This window comes from Dendrobates tinctorius, unplaced genomic scaffold, assembly GCF_039654945.1.
Source record: "Dendrobates tinctorius isolate UK_male_01 unplaced genomic scaffold, ASM3965494v1 ptg000057l, whole genome shotgun sequence".
NCBI classification, from domain to species: domain Eukaryota; kingdom Metazoa; phylum Chordata; class Amphibia; order Anura; family Dendrobatidae; genus Dendrobates; species Dendrobates tinctorius.
Genome location: NW_027361725.1, coordinates 14,420,897 through 14,443,846, shown reverse-complemented (window position 1 = coordinate 14,443,846; position 22,950 = coordinate 14,420,897). Strand labels below are relative to the sequence as shown.

The following is a 22,950-nucleotide window of genomic DNA, read 5'->3' as shown; positions in this document are numbered from 1 at the left end:
TGGAAGCGGGCAAAACACCCAGGATATCCGCTTTTCTTTCCACCAGCAATTCAAACTAGGCTAAACCGTAACGTGTCCTCACTCCCTACGCCACGGCATTTCTTATTTGCTTCCCTAAGGACGAATACTTCAGACATGGGCTCTATCTAGGGTCTTCTTTACCCTTATCAAAAATGTCCGCCGCCGTGCGCCTCTCTGTGTGAGGAAGCAGAAAATAGGGGAAATGTCTTCTCAGCTTCAAAACGCAGAGAGAGCAGCAGTACCGGGCTGCTGACACCCGGAAGAGAGGGATGGCGTCCGGCTTTTTCGGAAACGGAGTGTCCCTTCAAGTCTGGTATATGCAGCCATTATATGTGACCTATGTACATGGGGTGGGAGCAGTGCAGGACATAGGGGTGTGTATATGTCTGTATACATGCACCACACACACATGCATGAGTCTACATGCCTCCGTTAAAATTGCAGGTTGTTGTCATGTAAATAACCTGGCACCAAGAACAGAAACTTGAGCACATTTTCCACCTCTTTAATGTTGCCCATAATCTGTACAGATCCAAACTGAATTCATTTTGAGGTTTAAGAAAACCCCCCAAGGATATAATAATGTGGTTGCATAAGTGTCAACACCCTCTTATAGTTGGTGATGTGTTCAGAATCAGCCAATCACATGTTACATAGTAGTCGGGACACGGGCCAACCCCATTTCCACTGATTCTGATTAATCCCGTATAAAGTTTTGCTGATCTCGGAGGATTTTCTACCATGGACTCTGTCGGCAACAAGTGGCTTAAATTTGGCACAACAGTGACATTACCTAGTACTGGGTGTCCCTCAAAAAGACAAGAAAAACAGTGGTCCGGGAGGCTGCCTTGAGGCCTACAGGAAGATTAAAGGAGCTGCTAGAATTTCGGCCTGCTCTTGGTCGTGTACTGCATGTGACAACAATCTCATATATTCTTGATGTGTCCGGCCTGTGGGTTAGGGTGACAAGATGGAAACAGTCTCTTACAAAGCAAAACCTCCAATACCGGCTACGTTTTGCCAAAATCAGGTGGAAAAAGGTGTTATGTCTGAGACCAAGGTGGAACTTTTTTGCCATTATTCCTAAAGGTGCACATACAGTGCATCCTCAAAAGAATACCACGCTCACAGTGAAGCATGGTGCAGGCAGCATTGTGCTCTGGGGCTGTTTTTTGGCAGCTGGAATTCGGGCATTGCTCAAGGTGACGGGAATTATGAACAGTTCCAAATTTCAGGCAATTTTGCAATAAAACCTACAGGCCTGTGCTAAAAAGTCGAAGATAAAGAGGAATTTTACCTTTCACCACAACAACAACCCTAAGCGACCTCCAAATCAGCAGAGGAATGGCTTCCCCAGAAGGTCAAAGTCTTGCAATGGCCCAGATATGAGTTCAATAGAAAATTTGTGGGTGACTCGAAAGAGATCGCCTATTCAAGATAGACAGAACGCTGTCATAAATCCAAAGGGGACTTCGACAAAATATTAGTGTACAGATGTGCAGATTTATGCAATCACTATATACGGTATATATATATATATATTTTAATTTTTCCACCTGTAATGATTTCAGTCTGTTTTGCAATGGATCCATACGGATTATGGGAAAAAGGTATGAAATATTTCTCCTTGGTGTGTGTTTTTCAATTTATTCTTGATGACTAAAACCTCTCATTTTAACGGCGGTCAGATGTAGACTTTTTCTATCCTAAATATAGTGTGTGGATATATATATAAAATCTCTTGTTACAGTATGTCCTACGTTTCTTCTGCATGTTGCTCACTTTATTGTTATGATTTTGGCTACATCCCTCCTGAATGCAGGATGTGTAATTTACGCCATCGATACAAACAAACCAGCGCTGTTCTCAGGTACGATATGTATCGCTATCAGACATGAAAGTCATCTAGTCTCCCGTAGCAGCCATTTCCGGAGATGCCGTATTGGCAGCCTCTCTCTTGCACTGAAAACCACTTTAACTGCGCAGCCAGTTTTCATTATTGTGCCTTTTTGTTTTGTTCTTTTTTCCTATTCTTCAAAGTGATATATAAAGGCCCCGTCACACTAAACGATGCAACAGCGATCCCGACAACGATACGACCTTGTCAGGATCGCTGGTGACCTGTCAAACAGGCAGACTCACCAGCGATCAGGACCAGCGAGGACGCTGGTATCCAAGGTAAATATCAGGTAAGTAAGCGAGCGCGTCACTTAGTTACCCGCTGTGTACCTTAGATACCTGGGTGCTGGCGCTGGGAGCTGGTATCTAAGGTACACAGCAGGTAACTAAGCCCGCGCGTCACTTAGTTACCAGCTCCCTGCACAAGCACGCAGGTATCTAAGGTACACAGCGGGTAACAAAGTGAAGGCGTGCGCTTAGTTACCTGATATTTACCTTAGATACCAGCTCCCAGCGTCTGCTTACAGCGCTGGGAGATCGCTGGTCTCCAGCTGCCACACTCAACGATGCGCGCTGGCCAGCGGGAGACTAAAGATCTAAAAACGGCCCAGGACATTCGTGCACGATCAGCGATACCCGACGGGGGGGCCGGTCGCTGATGTGTGTGACACACAGCGAGATTGCTGGCGAGATCGCTGATGCATCACAAAATCAGCAATCTCGCTGTGTGTGAAGGGGCCTTAAGAAAACTTGGCAACACTACCAAAAGAAGCCGGGTGCAATAAAACCTGTAAAGGTGATGTCCAAACCTCCAAAATAGAAAATCAGAAAAAAAATAGGCAGCACTCTAAAAATTAAAGTGAAAAGCCGTGGCTTTACTGATCCATTAGCAGCAATGGTTTTTCACTTCAATTTTTGGAGAGCACCGTGGCGGGTGTCTCTGGTGCGGCGGGGGGCTCTGCTGACATTTTGTGAAAGGCCAGAGGCCCTGTAATTCCATGGTTTCCTATGCGGTGGACTCTGGGGAAAATGGCTGCCGGGGGCGGCGCATGCGCAGATGGAGATCTCGGCACCAAGAACTCGGGAGATGAGGTTTTTTTTTTTTTTTTTTTTATTTTATTATTCAATTTTCCAACAACATTGCTCCCTTCCGATTTGTAGTTTTGAATGATGCCATTCTCTTTGGTGTGTACTGAAAAATGGAAAAAAGATTCAAACTGTGGGGGGGAAGCAATCCCGCCATGGTTATTATTTAACAATTTTATAAATGGTGTTGGAGACAGGCGACAACTGTATAACACAGCCAGCACCAGCCGATGATGGAGTGAGTTCAGCTATTGATTCTAATAATTTTGCTCTCGCATTAGGGGGGATTTTACTTAGATCTGGATTTTATATGCGCTTTTTGCATCTCCTGCGTGTCCATGCACCGGCTTAGATTTGCACTTTCTGGCATAAAGCATAGTAAATTGGCTGTTACTACAGTGAAGTGCTGATCACTTTTTAAAAATGCGGGGATGGATGTGAACAAATTATTTTTATTTTTATTTTTTCGGGATGTGGTTGTATGGGGTGCCACGGCTCAGACTAGTGAAGTTCATGAGACTGGGCTGCAGTACCATGCACAGCCACAATTCGGAGAAGCACCTTCATTCATCAGGTAGGGTGTCCAAATTCTAATCTGTAATTTTTTTTTTTTCTCTAAAATGCAGATTTGATTCTTAAACATTTTGTGGCAAAGATGCCAGCAATCCAGTGGTTGCAGCTGCCACAGGAAGTCCTCCTGCACATATTCATGTACCTGTCTCCAGTGGAGAAGGCCAACGTACGGGCAACATGCTCCTATCTCCGGACCCTCGTGGACCATCCTTCCTTATGGAAACGCAGCACCATCATCTTCAAAAGCATAGGGATCTTTAATGCGCGGTTTTGGGACACTCTTCAATGTAGGAAAATCTCGTCGGTGGAGGTGACCAGGGTGACTCTGAAACAGTTCAAGAAGATGACCAGCTCCTTGCCAGATCTGACCAGTGTCACCATGGACTCCTGTTTGAAAGGGGAAATCCTCCAAGGACTGCGGCCGCTCGTTAATCTCCAGCAGTTGCATTTAACGGACTGCTCCAACGTGATGGATCAGGACATATTCTCCGAGATTGCCTTTTTCCAGCAGCTGACGCATCTATCTCTGTGCAGAGTGTCCTTCTCGGGGGTCCTGCCCTTAACCAGCATCGTCTTGCTGCAGAACTTGCATTCTCTGTCGTTGCATTCAAAGGAGGGAACTGTGCCTGAGCGGGCGCTCCAGTATATTTTATTTAGACTGCCAAAACTACGTGAACTCTCCCTCGCCATTGGGAACATGAATAAGTGGAAACTGTCCCTGTGCTTCAATGTCCCTGATAACTTTGTGGCCACGGCTGAAGGTGAGTGAGTCCCACTTTGTCACACATATCACATATCCATAATGCCAGGAACCAAGGTTTTCAACATAACATTGCCTTATCGCAATGCCTCCGCCAAGCTTGTGCAACATGGAGCCATTTCTTTCCGAGGTAAGTGATGCACATTCACCCTGCCATCCCCATGATGGTTTACAGTCATGGCCAAAAGTTAGGAGAATGACACAAATATTATATTTTCACATGATCTGCTGCCCTCTGGTTTTTATGTGTTTGTCAGATTTTTTTTATGACATACAGAAATATAATTGCAATCATATTATGAGTAACAAAAGGTTATATTGACAGTTAGAATGAGTTAATGCTGCAAGTCAATATTTGCAGTGTTGACCCTTCTTCTTCAGGACCTCAGCAATTCTCCCTGGCATGCTCTCAATCAACTTCTGGATCAAATCCTGACTGATAGCAGTCCATTCTTGCAAAATCAATGATTTGATTTTGTCTGAATTTGAAGGTTTTTGTTTGTCCACCCGTCTCTTGATGATTGACCACAAGTTCTCAATGGGATTAAGATCTGGGGAGTTTCCAGGCCATGGTCCCATAATCTCTGTTTTGTTCCCTGAGCCATTTAGTTATCACCTTTGCTTTGTGGCAAGGTGCTCCATCATGTTGAAAAAGGCATTGTTGATCGCCAAACTGCTCTTGGACGGTTGGGAGAAGTTGCTCTTGGAGGACATTCTGGTACCATTCTTTGTTCATGGCTGTGTTTTTAGGCAAGACTGAGAGAGAGCCCATTCCCTTGGCTGAGAAGCAACCCCACACATGAATGGTTTCAGGATGCTTGACAGTTGGCATGAGACAAGACTGGTGGTAGCGCTCACCTGGTCTTCTCCGAATAAGCCATTTTCCAGATGTCCCAAACAATCGAAAAGGGGATTCATCAGAGAAAATGACTTTACCCCAGTCCTCAGCAGTCCACTCCCTGTACCTCTTGCAGAATATCAGTCTGTCCATGATGTTTTTTCTGGAGAGAAGTGGCTTCTTTGCTGCCCTCCTTGAGACCAGGCCTTGCTCCAAGAGTCTCCGCCTCACAGTGCGTGCAGATGCACTCACACTTCCCTGCTGCCATTCCTGAGCAAGCTCTGCACTGCTGGTAGCCCGATCCCGCAGCTGAAACACTTTTAAGAGACGGTCCTGGCGCTTGCTGGTCTTTCTTGGGCGCCCTGGAGCCTTTTTGGCAACAAGGGAACCTCTCTCCTTGAAGTTCTTGATGATGCGATAGATTGTTGACTGAGGTGCAATCTTTCTAGCTGCGATACTCTTCCCTGTTAGGCCATTTTTGTGCAGTGCAATGATGACTGCATGTGTTTCTTTAGAGATAACCATAGTTAACAGAAGAGAAACAATGATGCCAAGCACCAGCCTCCTTTTAAAGTGTCCAGTGGTGTCATTCTTACTTAATCATGACAGATTGATCTCCAGCCCTGTCGTCATCAACACCCACACCTGTGTTAATGGAGCAATCACTGAAACGATGTTAACTGGTCCTTTTAAGGCAGGGCTGCAATGATGTTGAAATGTGTTTTGGGGGATAAAGTTCATTTTCTAGGCAAATATTGACTTTGCAAGTAATTGCTGTTAAGCTGATCACTCTTTGTAACATTCTGGAGTGTATGCAAATTGCCATTAGAAAAAATGAAGCAGTGGACTTTGTAAAAATTAATATTTGTGTCATTCTCTAAACTTTTGGCCATGACTGTAGATCAGGCCACCTTCCTCTATTACGCCATGGTCCATTTCTGATGATCACGTGGCCAGTGTAGGAACTTTCAATCAAAAGGGTCAGCATAGAGGCTATGATAGATTATCACTGATAGAATACTGACCTGATGATCCGACATGGGATTTTTTTTTTTTTTGTGCATGCTAGATTATCAATATTTTCTCTTGGTACTTATCTCATAGTCCAGCACTTTGGTGGAGTAAAACCGTACTTTATTGCTTCATTGGGGGACACAGGTTACCATGTATGCTGCTTCCACTAGGAGGTTGACACTATGCAAAAAGTTAGCTCCTCCCCAGCAGTATACAGCCACCAACTGACAGGAAGCTCACCAGTTTTTAGCTTGGTGTCAGTAGGAGGTGTACACGGGCTGCTCTCAGCCCCGTATCTACCTTTAGGTTTTGTTGTTTTTTATTAATGATCTCTTTCAGTTTCAACTTGTGATTTGGGCGACGGAGTGTAATAGCTCACTCCGCTCTCCCCCTAGAGACTGGGAGCACAGTGTGGCATTGCGTCAATACTGTACCCTCTCGTGTCTACTAGGTAGGACCCCATGCGTCCTAACACATCAAGATTGTTTGGGGCATCCGCACACTGGGAAAGGTCAGAGAGACACAGCGCCTGCGCACTGCAGGAATCTGCTCTGCCCTCAACAAGGCAGATAAGTATGCCTGCGCAGGAGCGCGATGAAGGAAGCAGGAGGGCAGCGTCGCAAGAAGATGGGAGGCGCTGAGCCTGCGACAAACCATCAGACTGGATGGCTCTCTGGGTGAGTATAATAAAACTTATTTTTCCTATCTTGCAGGTCGGATCGGGAGCTTATCTACAGCATTATAGAATGCTGACGATAAGCCCTGAAAGGCAGTGGCCGCATCTTATAGCAGCCAAAACTGGTGACAGGTTCCCTTTAACGCTGACTCCTCAGAGCCATCTTTTTTTCCACTGAGTATCATGAGCAGACATCCACCTGCTGTACTGCAGTGTTTGGACCAGACACTCCATCTAGACGCTCTGCCTAGATGTTTCAAATTCATTCCCTCCAGGAGAGCTCCCCCTCCTCTCCCTCCTAAGGGTATGTGCACACATTGCGGATCCTGCCCTGCGGGTCCGCAGCAGAATCTCCTGCGTTTACAGTACCATTCTAGTCTACCTATTTTCAAAAACGCTGTGCACATGCTGCGGATTTTTCTGCGCAGATTAGCTGCGTGTTCAAATCCGCAGCATGTCAATTCTTTTTGTGGATCCGCAACGTTTTTACACCTGCTCCACTATAGAAAAACGCAGGGGAAAACCGCACAAAAAATGCGCTAAATCTGCAGGTAAAATGCAGGTCATTTGACCTGCGGATTTAGCCAAATCCGCCCGGAAAAATCCGCAGCGTGTGCACATACCCTAATGGTCCAGAGCTCATGACTCAGCAGCTTAAAGCACCTGTGTATGTGTGTGTAAAATATATATATATATTATAAAAAAGTTTGACTCCAGGACACACTTTTATTTTAGACAGACATGGTTGCCGTTTGTCTATGTATACAATATCTTGTAGCTCCTGCAGAGTCTGTACATTTCTCCCTCCAGTGGTCCCCTTTTTATTCTCTATTTCGGTTAGGCATCCAGACCTTGACCGCAGCAATGGAGTGTTTTTTTCCTATGCCCATCTGCTTTTCCATCCATGGGGAATTAGACTTTATGTGCTTTAGGGATTGCAGCACTAGTGTTTGGTCTCCTACCCAGTGAGTCTGATGTACCTTTTAACACGTACCTAATGGATGATCACAGCTACAGTGTAATCTTACACTAGACAATGGTCATATCAGATGCACCATTTACCATGTACCTCCTGGTCGACTGCAGCGGCTGTACTAGTGTTCTGTCCACCATTCGGTGAGTCAGATGCACCATCTATCACGTACCTAATGGTAGAATGCAGCAGTGGTCCATGTCTCATGCCCACTATCCAGTAAGTCAGACGTACCATTTACCACACTCCATCTAGTGACTCTGATGCACCACCTGTCACGTTCCCCATGGTCGTTTGCCGTTTGGTGCCATTTTTGGATCTGTGGCAGATCTGGCTTCTCAGATTAAAACTTTTTTCCTTTCAGGCCAGCGGGAGTTAAATGCAGTTTTTCCCTGCTGGCCAGCTGGTGTTAATACAGTGCTACTGGGTCAGCTGATGTTGCTGGTGACCACTCCCACATCCTTTAAAAGGTCACTTGATGCATCAGCTGACTGTTGGTGATACAGTTCCTCTTTGGAGACCAACCTTTGCAGAAGCAGCTCTCTTGTGTTAGTCAAGTCTGGTGTTTGGAGTCCTGTTGCTGTGCTATCTGTGGTGTGGCGTTAAGCAGTGGTGTGCACAATCTAAGTGTTGTATTTTAGTTACCTTGTTGCTTTGGTGTCTGTCAGTTCCCCCTGTATATCTGCAGAGGTGAGGCTAAAGCTCCTTGCCGGCCAGTTCAGTAGCCAGGGCAGATCTATGTAACAAATGGGGACAAGGTATCCTGACATCGGCAGGGAGAAGGACCTGCATAGGGTGTTAGGTGAGAACTGGGACAGGCTCAGGGTGTCCGTCCCTGACTCCCTATTATCAGGGCCTTCCTCTCCCCTATTCCATCAGCGTTGTGTTGTTGTGCCGTTACGGTTGGGTCTTGTCACACTGTCAGTCACTCCGTGACATGTCCTCATTTCCTGTCCACTATCCAGTGAGTCAGGTACCATTTAACATGTATCTCATGGTCAATGACAGCAGCAGTTCACGTTTTCTGCCCACCATCCTGTGACTCAGGTGCACCACCTATCAAGTTCCTCATGGTCATTTGCAGCAGTGGTCCATGTTTCCTGCCCACTATCCAATGAGTCAGATGCAACATTTACCATGTACCACATGGCCGATCGCAGCAGCTAATGTAAGTGCTCTATCCGGTAAGTCAGTCACACCATCTATCATGTACCATATGATCCCTTGTAGCAGTGTTCCGAATGCTCTGCCTGCTATCCAACAAGTCAGACTCACTATCTACCACGTAACCCAACCTTGATTACGGGTATGACACAGGGGCCTTGTCCTCCATCCTATGAATACAATTTGCCAAGGATTATCCAACAGGTCAGAACCTCCATCTACAGTTAGCCACAATGCTATCCACAATGCAGTTCAGCTGTGCTACCCACTAGCCAGGGGTTAGACCCAGCATGACTAATAGCAGCATTTCTAGTGCTCTGTTCACTATCCAGTGAATCAGGTCCTACTTTTACAATGATCCTTATGGCTAATCATTGTGCAGCCCAAGGGATCTAGCGAGGTCTCAGTTCTTTATCATACGTACTTCTTTCTAAAGGGGCTTTTATACTTAGCGATATTGCTAGCAATATCACTATAACGTCACCGATTTTGTGACATTATAGCGATATCACTATGTGTGATACTTACCTCCGACCGGCTCCCCCGCTGTCCGTCGCTGATCGCGCGAGATTGGCCGGCTCCATTTCTCGTCGGGCGCTTCCTGTGGCGCCGACTAGCGACGTGTGGAGGCGGGAGGGAGGACGTCAGGATCGCCGCGTCTCAAAGGTAACTATCGTCCGCTGTATCGCTGCTGCATCGCTGTGAGATCTGCCTGTGTGGCAGCTCACTAGTGATCATTTAGCGATGCACCAGCGATCCTGACCGGGTCGTATCGTGGTCAGGATTGCTGGTGCATCGCTAAATGTAAAAGGGCCATTACATAGATTGGATAGCAATTTGTGCTTATCAAGCTGCAGCCAAGAGCACAAGAGCCTCTTCAGCCTTGGATCCGATGTCCGAACATCATGTCTTCTCTGGCAAAGATTGCATCTTTTCTCAGTATTTAGAGTTGTAATCTTGTGCTTTTTTCCTCTTAGTGATTAAATTACAATTCTCGGGGTCAGCGCTGTCTCACCCGGACAGCCCATTCAACTTAGGGAATACCTGGCTATGTCTGACCCTGCGAGTCCCAGGGTCGGCACTCATGCCCAACTGGTCGCATCAGTGACTCTGTCTCCACCTTTTCTGTTTCCTGTGCCAGGCATTCGCTGGAGCTCCTCCTTCGCTGATTATACTGCCTTTTTTGGAATTTTCTTACATCAAGTTAAGCGGTTACGCATGTAAGGATTCTTACCCACTTCCTTACCAAGATGGTCTGAATCTATCAAGAACTACCAAGATACCTCGAGTTATCAGTACTAATTTCCTTAAACTGGGCCAGTCGCCCTCCAAGCAATTTGGAGTCCACATCAGCATCGTCCTTTTTCACGTGTTTTTTTTTTTTCCGGCTCTCTGCTTCCCACTGTCGTTCCTTGGCACCTGGATTCTGAGTTCAGACGTTGCCGCGGACTCCTCTCCAAGGAGTTTGGAGCTCTTGTCTCATGATTGCACTATGGTCACCTCTCCCATCTTGGCTGGGCTATCAACATCCCAAAATAGTCTCTGGTCCTGGTCCAACATATTTTCTGGGAATGCTGTTTGACACAGCACAATCAAGAGGTTTTTTTTTTCTACCCAAGGAAAAACCCTTGATCCTATCATGTGGGGCAGGTTCACCCCGCTTCTGCATGAGCGTTCTAGGTAGGGTGGTTGCGTCAATGGAAGAAGTTCCAATTGCCTACTTTCATAGGCATCCTTGTCAATTTTCTTTTTCTTCCATCAAGATGGGACTGGTCGATTTCACTCCCTGTATCAACTAATCATGCCCCTTTCCAGATAAATAAGTCTCTAGACTGATGGACTTAATCTCCTCCAGTCAATTCCTGTAGCTCATTCCTACGCCATGTAGGAAGATCGCTACTACAGAAGCCAATCTTCGCAATTGGGGAGCAAATTTTCAGAACTTAACACTCCAGGACCGATGGACCACCCAAGAATCGTCTCTTCCCATCAACATTCTGGACTTTGGGTCCCTCCCTCTTGCTCTACTTTTCTTGCAAGACCCTATTCTCTACCATTAGTTTCAGGTCCAAACTGACAATTCCACAGCAGTGATAGAGATGAATCTTCAAGGAAGAACTTGAAGTCAAGCAATCTTGTCAGAAGTGCTGCAAATTTGGTTATAATCTTGGCATGGCACATCCCAAGAGTGGAGATGTGGACCACTGATTTTCTCAGCCGAGAGGGTCCCATCAAGTGGTCCCTAAACCTTTCAGTCTCCCAAGATACGTGGCTCCTTTGAGGGTTTCCCGACATCAACCTGATAGACTAGACTCTGTCACAAGATTCTTCATGTGGTCTCCAGATCACACGTCAGGCTAGCAATCGGCACTGACGCTTTGGTAATTCCTTGGTCTCAGTTCTCCCTCCCGTACCTGTTGTCTCCCTTAACACTGATCTCTAGGGTGGTCCAGAGGATCAAGACTGAGGGAGTGCCCATAATTCTCATCGCTCCAGAAGATTTGGGTATGCAGAAATAATCAACTTCCTCACGGGCACTCTGTAGAAACTCCAAGATCTTCCAGATCTACTCTTGCAGGGTTCTCTATTCCATCAGAATTCTCCGTCACTCTATTTAACAGCATGACTAATACCATGTTTCTTAAATAAGCCGACTTCTCCAATCAGGTTATACAGACCATGTTCAGAACTATGAAGCCTTCCTTTTCTTGCATTTCCCATCATTAGTGGAAAATCTTTCTCCGCTTGTGTGCAACTAATCAGACCTCCCCAAGGGTCTTTCATCTGTTTTCCATTTTGTCCCTCTTACACCTGGTTCTGAGTTCTGGCCTAGCCTTCAGCTTTCTCAAGAGACAGGTATCTGCTTCTTCCATCCCTTTTCGAAAGATTGTAATGTCTCGCCTTCAGATCAAGACCTTTCTGCAGGGAGTTGGGCACTCTGTTACCCCCTACCACCTAACACCTTGGGATCTCAATTTTAGTACTCAATGTTCTTCAAGAATCAACATTCAAGGCTCTATGAGACCTCTTTCACTCCTTTCCTGGAAGGTTGCCTTCCCGGTCACTTTTTCTTCTATCAGATGAGTTTCCAGATTCGCAGATCTCTTGTCGTTCCTCCTTTTATCTATTTTTTTTTTTTCTCTTCATTTCGTCTATTTTTGTTCCCTTTCTTCATCAAGAGTGGTCACTAAACAAACTGGACCTGGTAGAGTTCTCTGTATCTACCTTCCCAGGACAGCACCCATCAGATGTGCAGATTCACTGTTCCATTTAAGGTCACCGCACACTCCTCTCGCTCAGTGGAGGGCCTCCTCTGTCACCCACCGCCAGGCGTTGGTCTCGTAGATGTGTTAGACTGCTGTATGGGCTTCCTATCATACCTTTGCCCAGTTCTACAAGGCTCACATTGTTAAAAATGCTTAATCTCGTATATTTTTTTATTCAGGACTTGTTACCAGATGTGATACTTAAAGAAAATATCACAATGTTTCTTATAAAAAAAAATCTAATGGTTTATTGGATTGTCCACCAAAAATGATCATTACAGAAAAACAAAATAGGTGAAATAGATAAAAGTTACATTGGCTATATCAAAGTTTGTATTCTTCTTTCCTGTGATTCTGAATGGTAAAAGGTGTCTGTCTCTGTCAAAAGCATCGTAGAAGCAACATGTGGTTAACTTACATATCAGCTGTCCATTCAGCGTAGTGGCTGAAGAGAGTGAAGGAGAGACAGCCCCTCCTTCCTGCAGGCCATGAATTATATACGTCCCACAGAGCATGTGTTCTCTCTATATGGGGTTGACATTTACCATGAGCTAAATGCAGAAATAACCTGTCAGCTAAAAGCAATATGCTCGGTACAGAACTGAAAATACTAAGAATATAAATCCATAATATTTAACACACATGTAGGCTTGGCCATATGCAAATCTCTGTAGAAAGGTCCTGCAAGCAGCAGTGACCCGAGCTCTGATTTGACTGTACTACCTTTACCCTCCCTTGGGACTGCTTTTGGACATCCCATGGTTTCCTGTGTCACCCAATGAAGCGATAGAGAAACGAAGATTTTGGGTACCAACTGTAAAATCTTTCTCAGAGCCTTCATTGAGGGACACAGCACCCACCCTTGTTTATTGTTTGTTGTGGTTTTGATAGTTGTATACCTGTTGCTTCTCCTACTGCTTTCTCACTAACTGATGAGCTTCCTGCCAGTTGGTGAGTATATTCTGCTGGGGAGAAGCTAACTTTTTTGCATAGTGTCAACCTCCTAGCGGCAGCAGCATACACCCATCGTTTCCTGTGTCCCCCAATGAAGGCTCCGAGAAAGAGATTTTACGGTAGGTACACAAAATCATCATATTTCTTTTAGGCTTCTGGAAAAGACACTGTGATGCATCTGTCTCACTCAAGGACTCATCATTTGACTTTAATCAGGTCCACTTGAGCCCCAGGATTTTTGACAGCATGAATAGAGCAGCGCTACGCCCTATAAAAGTGAGAAAAAATATCCGATAATTTTGGGCGAAAATATTAGGTTTCCCAACCAATAGTTATACTATCCTACAAAAAACTTAGGAAACTATTAAAAATAAACAATTCTTTATTTAATGACATATAACATACACATTAAAAATGGTACATGATTAGACAACACGTGGTACGTCCTTTTAAAATGTGGTATCAATTGTACAGATTTTTTAAGGATACAATTATCCTCTCATAAGGTCGTCCTTAATTCCAATATATTAACCTCTAGAAATTATCTTCATTAATTTACAGAAGTAAAAACCATGTGCATTTTATAAATATCTCTAGTTATTTACATAGTTTTATTATAAATTATTTGAGAAAATGCATCACAGTCTTATATATATATTCTTTATTATTATACTGCCACCTATTGATGCAAAAAATACATTATCCTTCTAAAAATTCATGAATATCCAACTTCATTTATTTATATTCCTCATATATGGGTTGTAAAGAGCGCCGGGCACTAAATTGCATAAAAATAAAAAATCAATAAAGTGCATAATGCAAAAATAGTTTGTGGAAAAGTGCATACATAGTGCACTTCCGAAGGGAAGAAGGAATAACGCGAAACGCGCGTTAAGGGGATTCCTACACGTGGTCCTTCAGCATTTTACCTTTGGTATGTCGTTCTGAGGATCATGTATGTCTGTGTGGTGAAGACTGCCTGGCACTATGCATAATAAGCACTTTTGCACTTTTCCACAAGGAATAACGCTCTGACAAGCATGAAGATCTTGGAAAACAGATCAAAATTCCAGATTCTGGTGAAGTAAAAATGACAAATTTCACAATGAAACATATATCAAAAGGAAAAAGTGATTAAAAAAGAAAAAGAATAGAAGAAAAAACAAAACATTCTGAAACCTTAATAGTGACATGTGACATCACGATTCAAATACAAACCCTAGGGAAAACTAGTCTCCAGGTTTCAGTGTTTTCACATGGCCTAAACTTATGCATAGTGCTGCTGTGCTTTCTTTTTTCTATATAATGCAGTCTTGCAGCTTGCACTTGTTCACACTTAAAGGGAATCTGTCACCCCTTTTTTGAGATATCATCATATAATGATATCATTCAATTGTGTGTCACATAAGGATTCTCTTAGTACTTTTGCTTCCCCTGACCCCGCACCTTTCATGCATAAATACCTTTTTTATATCGGTTCAGATGTATGTAAACTGCCGCTGTCCGGTCCGCTGGGCGGGGCTTATTCACCTACTCCCCCCCCCCCCTCCCTGTCTTGCTCTACGCATTTCTTCTTGTATAGAGCAAGACAGGGAGGGGGGGGAGCAGTTGAATAAGCCCCGCCCAGCGGACAGGACAGCGGCAGTTTACATACATCTGAACCGATATAAAAAGGTATTTATGCATGAAAGGTGCGGGGTCAGGGGGAAGCAAAAGTACTAAGAGAATCCTTATGTGACACAGTTGAATGATATCAATATATGATATCTCAAAAAAGGGGTGACAGATTCCCTTTAAGAGGTGCTGGTCAGGTTTTTCTGTATATAGCCTCCAGGATAAATATCCAAAAGGATTCTAGAGTCTATAACCAACTCAGAGGCTGAGTGCAGACGTACTTTTTGGCCCTGCGGATTTTTCCGCTCAGAATGGAAGAAATCCGCAGGTCAAATGACCTGCATTTTTCCTGCGGATTTCTTCCATTTTTCATGCGGTTTTCTTGCGCTTTTTGTGCAGTTTTCCATCGCGGTTTTCCCCCTGCGGATTTGGTGACAGGGGAGATGGAAAACCGCACAAAAGTAGTAACATGCTGCGGATTTTGTACCACAGGAAAACCGCGCAGAAAAATCTGCAGCGTCTGCACAGCGGTTTTTTTTTTTACATTGATTTTAAGGCTACTGTACATCACAATGCGGATATGCAACGTTTCTGCGCGGTAAAATCCGCTGCGGATCCGCAGCAAATCTTCATCGTGTGGACACAGCCTTAATATCTCCGCCATGCAGCGGTTACCTCACCCTTTCAATGCCAAAAACCTGGATAGATTATAATTGTCTTTGATTACAAGTAGTAAAATATTTAGTAGCAGATGGAATGCCTTTTGGTAACTTTGTATTGGAGAGATCATTTAAGTGTTCATTAATGCGTATTTTCGTGATTTATCATCATTTTTCATTTTTTGGGGGGTGAGCATTTCCTGCATTTTAAGTTATCCCATGGTTTTTATCCTATAGGATTTGCCCACAATTATTTATCGAATTGATATGAAATTGTTTCAGTCAGGTCTTGAGGAAGAATGTTGGATTACGTTCGAAACAGATCGCCATGCGTTTTTTCTGTTCCCTGCTTATGGTCATGGCATGTTAATGTCGGAATAAAAAAATTGGATTTTTTTCATTCATATTTCACGTTTTCTGCATTTTAAATTATCACATAGGTTTTATCCTTTTAGGATTTGACCACACTTTTTTTTATAGGATAGCTGGGAAAAGATTGCCATCAGGCCTCGAGGAAGAACGTTGGATTGCGTTTGAAACGCATTGCCATGCGCTTTCCTGTTCCCTGCTTATCCTCATGGAATTATAATGTTTGAATAAAAATTAGATGTTCTCCCTTCACCAGACCCTGGTATTTACATCTGTTTTCCCATATAAAATATATATAAAAACAGATGGAAATATACACACACAAATACACTTCTTATTTTTTTTTTTTTTTATTTGTAATTTTATTTTTTCCAACCCAGAGCAACCATGTATCTCTCGGCTGCATCTCCACAAACTGGAACTCATGAATTCGAGCTGCGCCAGTCTGTCCAACAACGCCCTGGATCAGCTGTCTACTCTGAGGAGCGTGTGTCTGCGGCACTATAAGTACCTCCAGCACGAAGAATTCATTGAAACCCTGTTGCTGAAACTGCCTCAACTCGTGGAGCTCCGGATCGAATGTAAGTCCGTTCTTACACTTTCTAAAAGTTTAGTAAGTCTCGACTTTTGTTTGAAAAAAAAAACCAACCCTGTAAGCGTTAATTCCTCGTTTCCCTGTCACTTCTCTTCCTTTCACCCACACTTTGTCTTCTCATGTCCTCCCTGTGCCTCCAGGGTTGGATCCTTCTGTTACCTCCTCCATGGGGTGAGAACTAGATTTTACCTGGAACCACAATGACTGTTAAGCCTTGACAAGGGGGAAGTAGTCCCAGTGGCAGAGCTCTCCCTCTTTTGCTATCAGGTGCGGGACACTTGTTTTTTTTTTTTTCTCCTTTTTAATTTGGGTGCATGTCCGCATACCACAGATAATATTGGGGGTGAATGATGGAATTTTTTATTTATTCATTTATTATATATATTTTTTTCTTTTAAGTCCCCAATCCACATATTGTAGGTCTACAATGTATATGTGGACTTGAATAATATTTTTTTTTTTATACTGTGACTTTTTTTCTATTTCTAAACTTAAATGGTCTTCTCTCATTTACCAGGGGCTGCGCCATTTGTGCCAATTATGAGTCCAATATGTTCTAAATTAGAAAAGTTGAGCGTGGTAGGGACTAAAATCTCCAGTGCCACTCTCAGCTCGATCTCTCGGAGCGCTGCCCAGCTAAAGTGCCTGAACTTGAGCTTTTCTCATGGATACGATGACGAGATGGTGAAGAGCTTTCCGCGACTATTTCCACATCTGCAGAACCTCTACCTCAGGTAATCTGAATGTCAGTACAGCAGGAATCGCTCTGCGGTCCGGTCCAGCTGTCCTAGACCTATAATATCTCCGGTTATGAAAGGAGCTGGTATTCTAAGAATACATGATGTGGATGATTATTTTTTTGTCTTGTTTTTCTTAAATGGGTTGTCCACCACATCTTTGAGTAAAAAAAAAAAAAAAATTGCACTTATTTATTTTTTTCTGCTGAGAGTACCTACCACTCTTTATTTTTTCCTCTACCACCACGTTGTGTGTGTGTCCTGGCTACACTGACATGTGACTACTGCAGCACTGATCATTGGATGCAGAGGTCACATGTCTGTCCTGGTCACAGAGGAAACGCAGAGACTGGCGGGGAACCTTTGCACCATCAGAAGAAGAGCTACAGAATTTGGTAAGAAATGTATGCTTTTATTTATTTTTTTTATACTTTATAGTCCTCTCTTCTGGGTGAGTTATGGGGGATAAAAATGAATAGCAAATAATAACTCAGATGTGGGCAACCCCTCTAAAAAAAAAAAAAAAAAAAAAAAATTAAAAATATGTATTAAAAAATAAATATATATATATATATATATATATATATATATATATAAAAATTTTTTTTTTTTTTTCATTTTCTAGTAATACCAGGTTGACCGAAGAAGCACTTGTAGTTTTAAGCAACTTGTACTCTCTACGCATCCTGGATATTTCCAACAATCTTCATCTGACCCCCGAAGCCATCCTCTCCTTCAGAAAAATGACCTCCAACCGAATCGGCTTAATCCTTGAGAGACCCATTGAAAGCGTAAAGTACTGCTGCTGTTGAAATGAACTCTGAAGGTTAATCGGGAGACCCCCACGGCTTCCTATAATGTCCCACACCACTTCACAATCGCTGCCAGAAACACAAGACGTCTGGGAACAGTTTTATTTATAAAGTTGCTGATATAGATTTTTTTTTTTCTTAATTTATTTTCTACGCCTGTTGAATATTTGTAGGAAGAGGGCGAGGAATACGGAGACTTTGATTAAATCCTCAAATTAAATTAAAGTTATTAGATTATCCTGTAACCAATCATTTTAGTTGGCTCAGTATTTTTGTATTTGCTTTTGATATTGGTTTTTATTTTAATCAATTTTTTTTTAATGCCTTTTGAATGGTTGGTTCTGACTTTTGAAGTGCCTGATCTTATCTATACTTAGATATATATTATAATATCATTTGTTTCTCTGTATCACAGCAGTAGCCATTTCTACCTGTATGGCCGGGATAACACTTGCGAGTGTGATGCGAGAAACTCGCGCATCAATACCCGGCACTGCCGCTGGCACTAGGGACCGGGGTGTGCGGCTGCATAGAAATGCATGCAGCCGCACACTGCAGTCTGAGTACCGGCGGCAGTGCCGGGTATTGATGTGAGTTTCTCACATCACACTTGCAAGTGTGACCCCGGCCTATCACTCATGATTGAACACTGGGGATGAACGTTGTACTTTATCTAAATAAAGCGTTTTCTTTTAAAAAATTTATCAGAAAAAAAAACTTTGCTCCTTATTTTACAGTTTTTATATAGTGTTCAGAGAAACTAGCCAGCTCTGCTGTTAGGTTTATTTTACTGATTTCTGGATACATTATATTTTATATTCCAGAGCTGTATTTATAGGAAAGTACAACACAAAAAATGTAAATGGTCAGGAAAAATTTTTGACTCTTACTTTTTGCTAAAGGCTGAGGCTTGGTCTCTACAAAGCTTTCTTTGTATTTTCTGCAGACATCAAAGCAAAAGGGAATGACTAAGTAGAATAATGCATTCGGCTCTGGAGTACAATGCCAGATTTATTTCAGGATCAGTACAGGATAAGTAATGTATGTACTGTGACAAAGTCACTGGTAAAGTGCTGGAGAGGTGATATGTTTCACTGTGCTTAATGACGTCAGTGATGTAAAACCCAGAAATTTTCCTCCAGCAAATTAAGTTCTGTGAGGGGTAACAGCTAATTTGCAAAATGGGCTGGGTTTTTGTGGGCAATCATAGAGGGGGTGGGAGGTTGTCCACCTCCTCTCCATCCAAGGGTGTGGTCTGAGGCTTAAGTAGCTGGACTCCAGAGGCAATAAGGCTGGGGTCACACTGCGTTAATGCAGTCCGTTTTAACGGATTGCGTTACACCGCGGCATAACGATGTAATGCAATCCGTTAACGCTGCCATTCACTCCCATTAGGAGCGCATCGCTAGCGCATGCCAAAAATCGGCATGCGCTAGCGATGTGTCGTCCTTCTGTGACGGACCCTCGGACGCGGGCTGCAGCGTCCGGGGGTCCGTCACTGCTAGCGCAGATGAAGCATCTGCGTTAGCGGGCTCACATAACGTGATCGCGTTATGTGAGTAGCGTTAATACGGTCTGTCAACGCTATGCATTGAACGGACTGCATTAATGCTATGTGAACCTGGCCTAAGTGTTCGGTGTCTGCAGAGGAACACTCCAGAGAAGTGGTTGTGCTGGAAACAACCTGAACCGTGTGTGTTCTGCTAACTTTGCGCAGGAGGAACCCTGCTATCAGAAGGACTGGGCTTTATGCTACTATTTTGTATCCGTGTTTGTTTTACTTTATCTTTGTTTATGCTGCCTATAAAAAAACAAAGGAATTCTTAAAGCGACAGTGTTCCCGTGTCTACCTCCGTGTACTGCTGAGTGAGTCGATCTACCACAGATTGTGGAGAACGTGGGCAGGGTTCCCAGCAACACTTGTGACAGCTACAAGAGATACTGTAGGTCCTGGGTGAAGGAGGACACAAGATGGCTTACGACATCAGGCAAAATGGAGGACCTGCTTGAACATCTGGTACTACGGCAGCAGCAACAGAGCACGCCTCAGGAGATGTGTACTGCTTATACAACAGCAGCAACAAACTGATATGCTCGCCGAGGCAGTTCGAGGAAGGCTGACAGCCCCTCCCCAAGTCTAGGTAACGATACATGTGTACAGAAGGCGGTAAGATGAGCGATGCAAAAAATGATCCCAGGTGATGATGTGGAAGCATTTTTGACTGTGTTTGAACGGGTAGCAGAATGTGAGAAGCTACGACCAGAGCAGTTGGTGGAGGTGCTGGCCCCCTTTTTAACTGGCAAACTCCAAAAGCTTTATTATGATTTGGCGTTACAGGATATGCAAGAGTATGCCAAATTAAAAATTGAAGGGTTCACTATTGGGCGTATTATGGGGACAAACCACTTCGATCCCAAATGTTTGATTTACTGCATCTTGTACAGAAATGGCTGCAGCCGGATTCTTCCACTCCAGCCCAGGTGGTTGAACGGGTGGTCATGGACAGATATGATCACTCCCTTACTACCCAGTAGGAGCCTGAGCCCCAAAAGAGGGGTAGTAGAGTTACCTTTGGGGGGGGGGGAGTCCTAGATCCCAAGGATTTGCTGAGGGGCTGTCAAGGGCCATTGGTAAAGACTTGCTCTGCTGGAGATGTTGGAGTCCGGAACATATAGCCACCCGTTGTCCTTTACACCTGTGATAATCGGGTGGGACTTCAGCCTGTTCTGGGAAGTTGGGGATACCAAGTGTCCCAGACAAGCCAGTCCAAACCTGAGGGAACTCCATCGCAGTTGGAAGTGGATGAATTCCCCTTGTGTGTCCTGGCTGGTGACGAGGATGAGGCTGAGATTCCTGAACTGGGGGTTTCTCAAATGCTGGATCTTACCCTAAAATGTCTGATAAATAGGGTTGCCCAAAAGCAGAGGGCCAACACCAAGTTCACGTAATTTGCAGTTAATGAGGAGTTGCTTTATCAGGTCACTAAACAGCAAGAGAAAGTATTAGAGCAGCTGTTAGTCCTTGGACCCTATAGATGTAGGGCACTAGATTGCCCCGTTCTCATGTCTTGGGGAGCATTTAAGCATAGAAAAAAAAAAAAGAGCGAGTTCTTCAGAGGTTCTACTAACCTGAATGTCACAGGTCACATTGTTCATTTCTGCCAATCCTGCCCTACCTGTCAGTTAACTACTCCCGTATCTCACTTCTGCACTCCCCTTGTTTCGTTACCCATTATAGAGGTCACCTTTGATCAAATTGCCATGGACCTGGTAGGACCCCTACTTAAGTCTGCCAGAGGCCACCAATACATCTTGGTGATCATGGACTATGCTACAAAGTACTCAGAGGTGGTACCACTGACTAACTCCTCAGCCAGGAATATAGCCCGAGAGCTAGTTCATATTTTCTACCGGACCGGCCTGCCTAGGGAGTTTCTGATGGACCAAGGAACACCGTTCAGGTCCAGGGTAATGAGAGTTATGCAAAGCCCTCCAGATTACCAAACTCGGAACATCTGCATACCATCCACAGACGGACAGCCTTGTGGGAAGGTTCAACAAGACCTTGAAGTCTATGCTAAAGAAGGTCGTGGAGAAGGATGGCCAGGACTGGGATTGCCATTACCATACCTACTGTTCTCCATTAGAGAAGTGCCACATGCCTCTAGAAGGTTCTCACCGTTCGAGCTGTTATAGAGATGGCACCCTTGAGGATTTCTGGACATTGCAAAGGAGACCTGGGTAACACCCCACTGAAGTGTTATCGAACATGTGGCCCAGATGCAGGCCCGGATCGTGAGTATGATGCCAATTGTGAGAGAGAGCCTCCTCCAAGCACAAGAGGCCCAGGCAAGGGTCTACAATCGGTCGGCAAGACTGAGATAGTTTAGCCCTGGAGATTGGGTGTTTAGTGTTGATCCCCACAGTTGAAAGCAAGTTCCTATTCAAGTGTCAAGGGCCATATGAGGTGGTCGAGAAGTTAAGTGACATCAACTACAAGGTCCACCAACCAGGGAGAAGAAAGCATACCAGGTGTACCACGTTAACCTGCGTAAACTGTGGCAATACAGGGATCCGGTAGAAGCAACGTGCCTAAGGGCCCATCCTGAAGCCAGGGTTGAGGATTTCACAGTGGCAGAGACACTGTCACAGCCCCTGAAACAACAGTGTCGTGAGCTGCTTCATCGGAGCCGGGACCTGTTTTACAGAGTTATCAGGATGTGTGCAGATTGTGGAGCACAAAATCCTGACTGAACCACCTGTGAGGGTGAACGAAAAGCCGTATCGGATTCCCAAAGCCTGCTGCGAGGTGATCTCCAGGGAGGTGAAGAGAATTTTAAGCCTGAGCATCATCGAGGAGTGAAAGAGCTGGTCCAGCCCTGTTGTCCTTGTGGCAAAACCAAATGGAGAGTGGCACTTCTGTAACGATTACAGGAAGCTCAGTGACAAGTCCAAGTTCAACGCATATCCGATGCCCCGAGTATATGAGCTTATTGAGAGGCTAGGGATAGCCAAAGATATCTCCACCCTGGTGATTAATGTAATGTATGTACACAATGATTCTCCGGCAGAATAGCGAGTGCTGCTCTGGAGTATAATACAGAATGTAACTCAGGATCAGTAGTGTAATTACAATTACAGCTTAGTTAGGTGCAGAAATATTTGGCAAGTGGCATACCCCCCCACTATGGAGGGCAGGTAAAGAGTGATTAGATCACACTCCATATACAGTATATTTACATTAACCCATATGGCTCCGATGGTTGCTTACAGTGTGCCCTTTAGTGATGGTCAGGTTAGTATGCTTCAGTTCCCTGTGTTTTCCCCACAAAGCAAAATGATCACGTGTACTGTAGGTGATGCAAATAACTGAACAGCATACATTGGAGACATCCCAGTGAGATATGAATGCAATATGAATAGGGCTTTAGGTTTTGCAG

At 44.2% G+C, this 22,950-nt stretch overlaps 1 protein-coding gene across 1 annotated transcript; it reads left to right on the top strand.

Moving 5' to 3' along the window:
* Positions 1-35: 35 nt before the first annotated feature.
* LOC141091959 (uncharacterized) lies at positions 36-18,353 on the top strand. The gene is made up of 5 exons (XM_073577778.1): positions 36-334; positions 3,633-4,340; positions 16,247-16,447; positions 16,979-17,195; positions 17,824-18,353. Exons 2-5 carry the CDS (start codon positions 3,662-3,664, stop codon positions 18,008-18,010), a joined length of 1,284 nt encoding a protein of 427 aa, XP_073433879.1. The 5' UTR covers positions 36-334; positions 3,633-3,661; the 3' UTR covers positions 18,011-18,353.
* Positions 18,354-22,950: the final 4,597 nt, after the last annotated feature.

What these genes read in the sequence shown, in the direction of transcription:
- LOC141091959 (XM_073577778.1), top strand. Translation starts at nt 3,662, where the DNA reads ATGCCAGCAATCCAGTGGTTGCAGCTGCCACAGGAAGTCCTCCTGCAC. An exon ending in CTTTGTGGCCACGGCTGAAG is followed by an intron (nt 4,341 to 16,246) that starts GTGAGTGAGTCC and finishes TTTCCAACCCAG; the next exon opens with AGCAACCATGTATCTCTCGG. An exon ending in CTGCAGAACCTCTACCTCAG is followed by an intron (nt 17,196 to 17,823) that starts GTAATCTGAATG and finishes TTCATTTTCTAG; the next exon opens with TAATACCAGGTTGACCGAAG.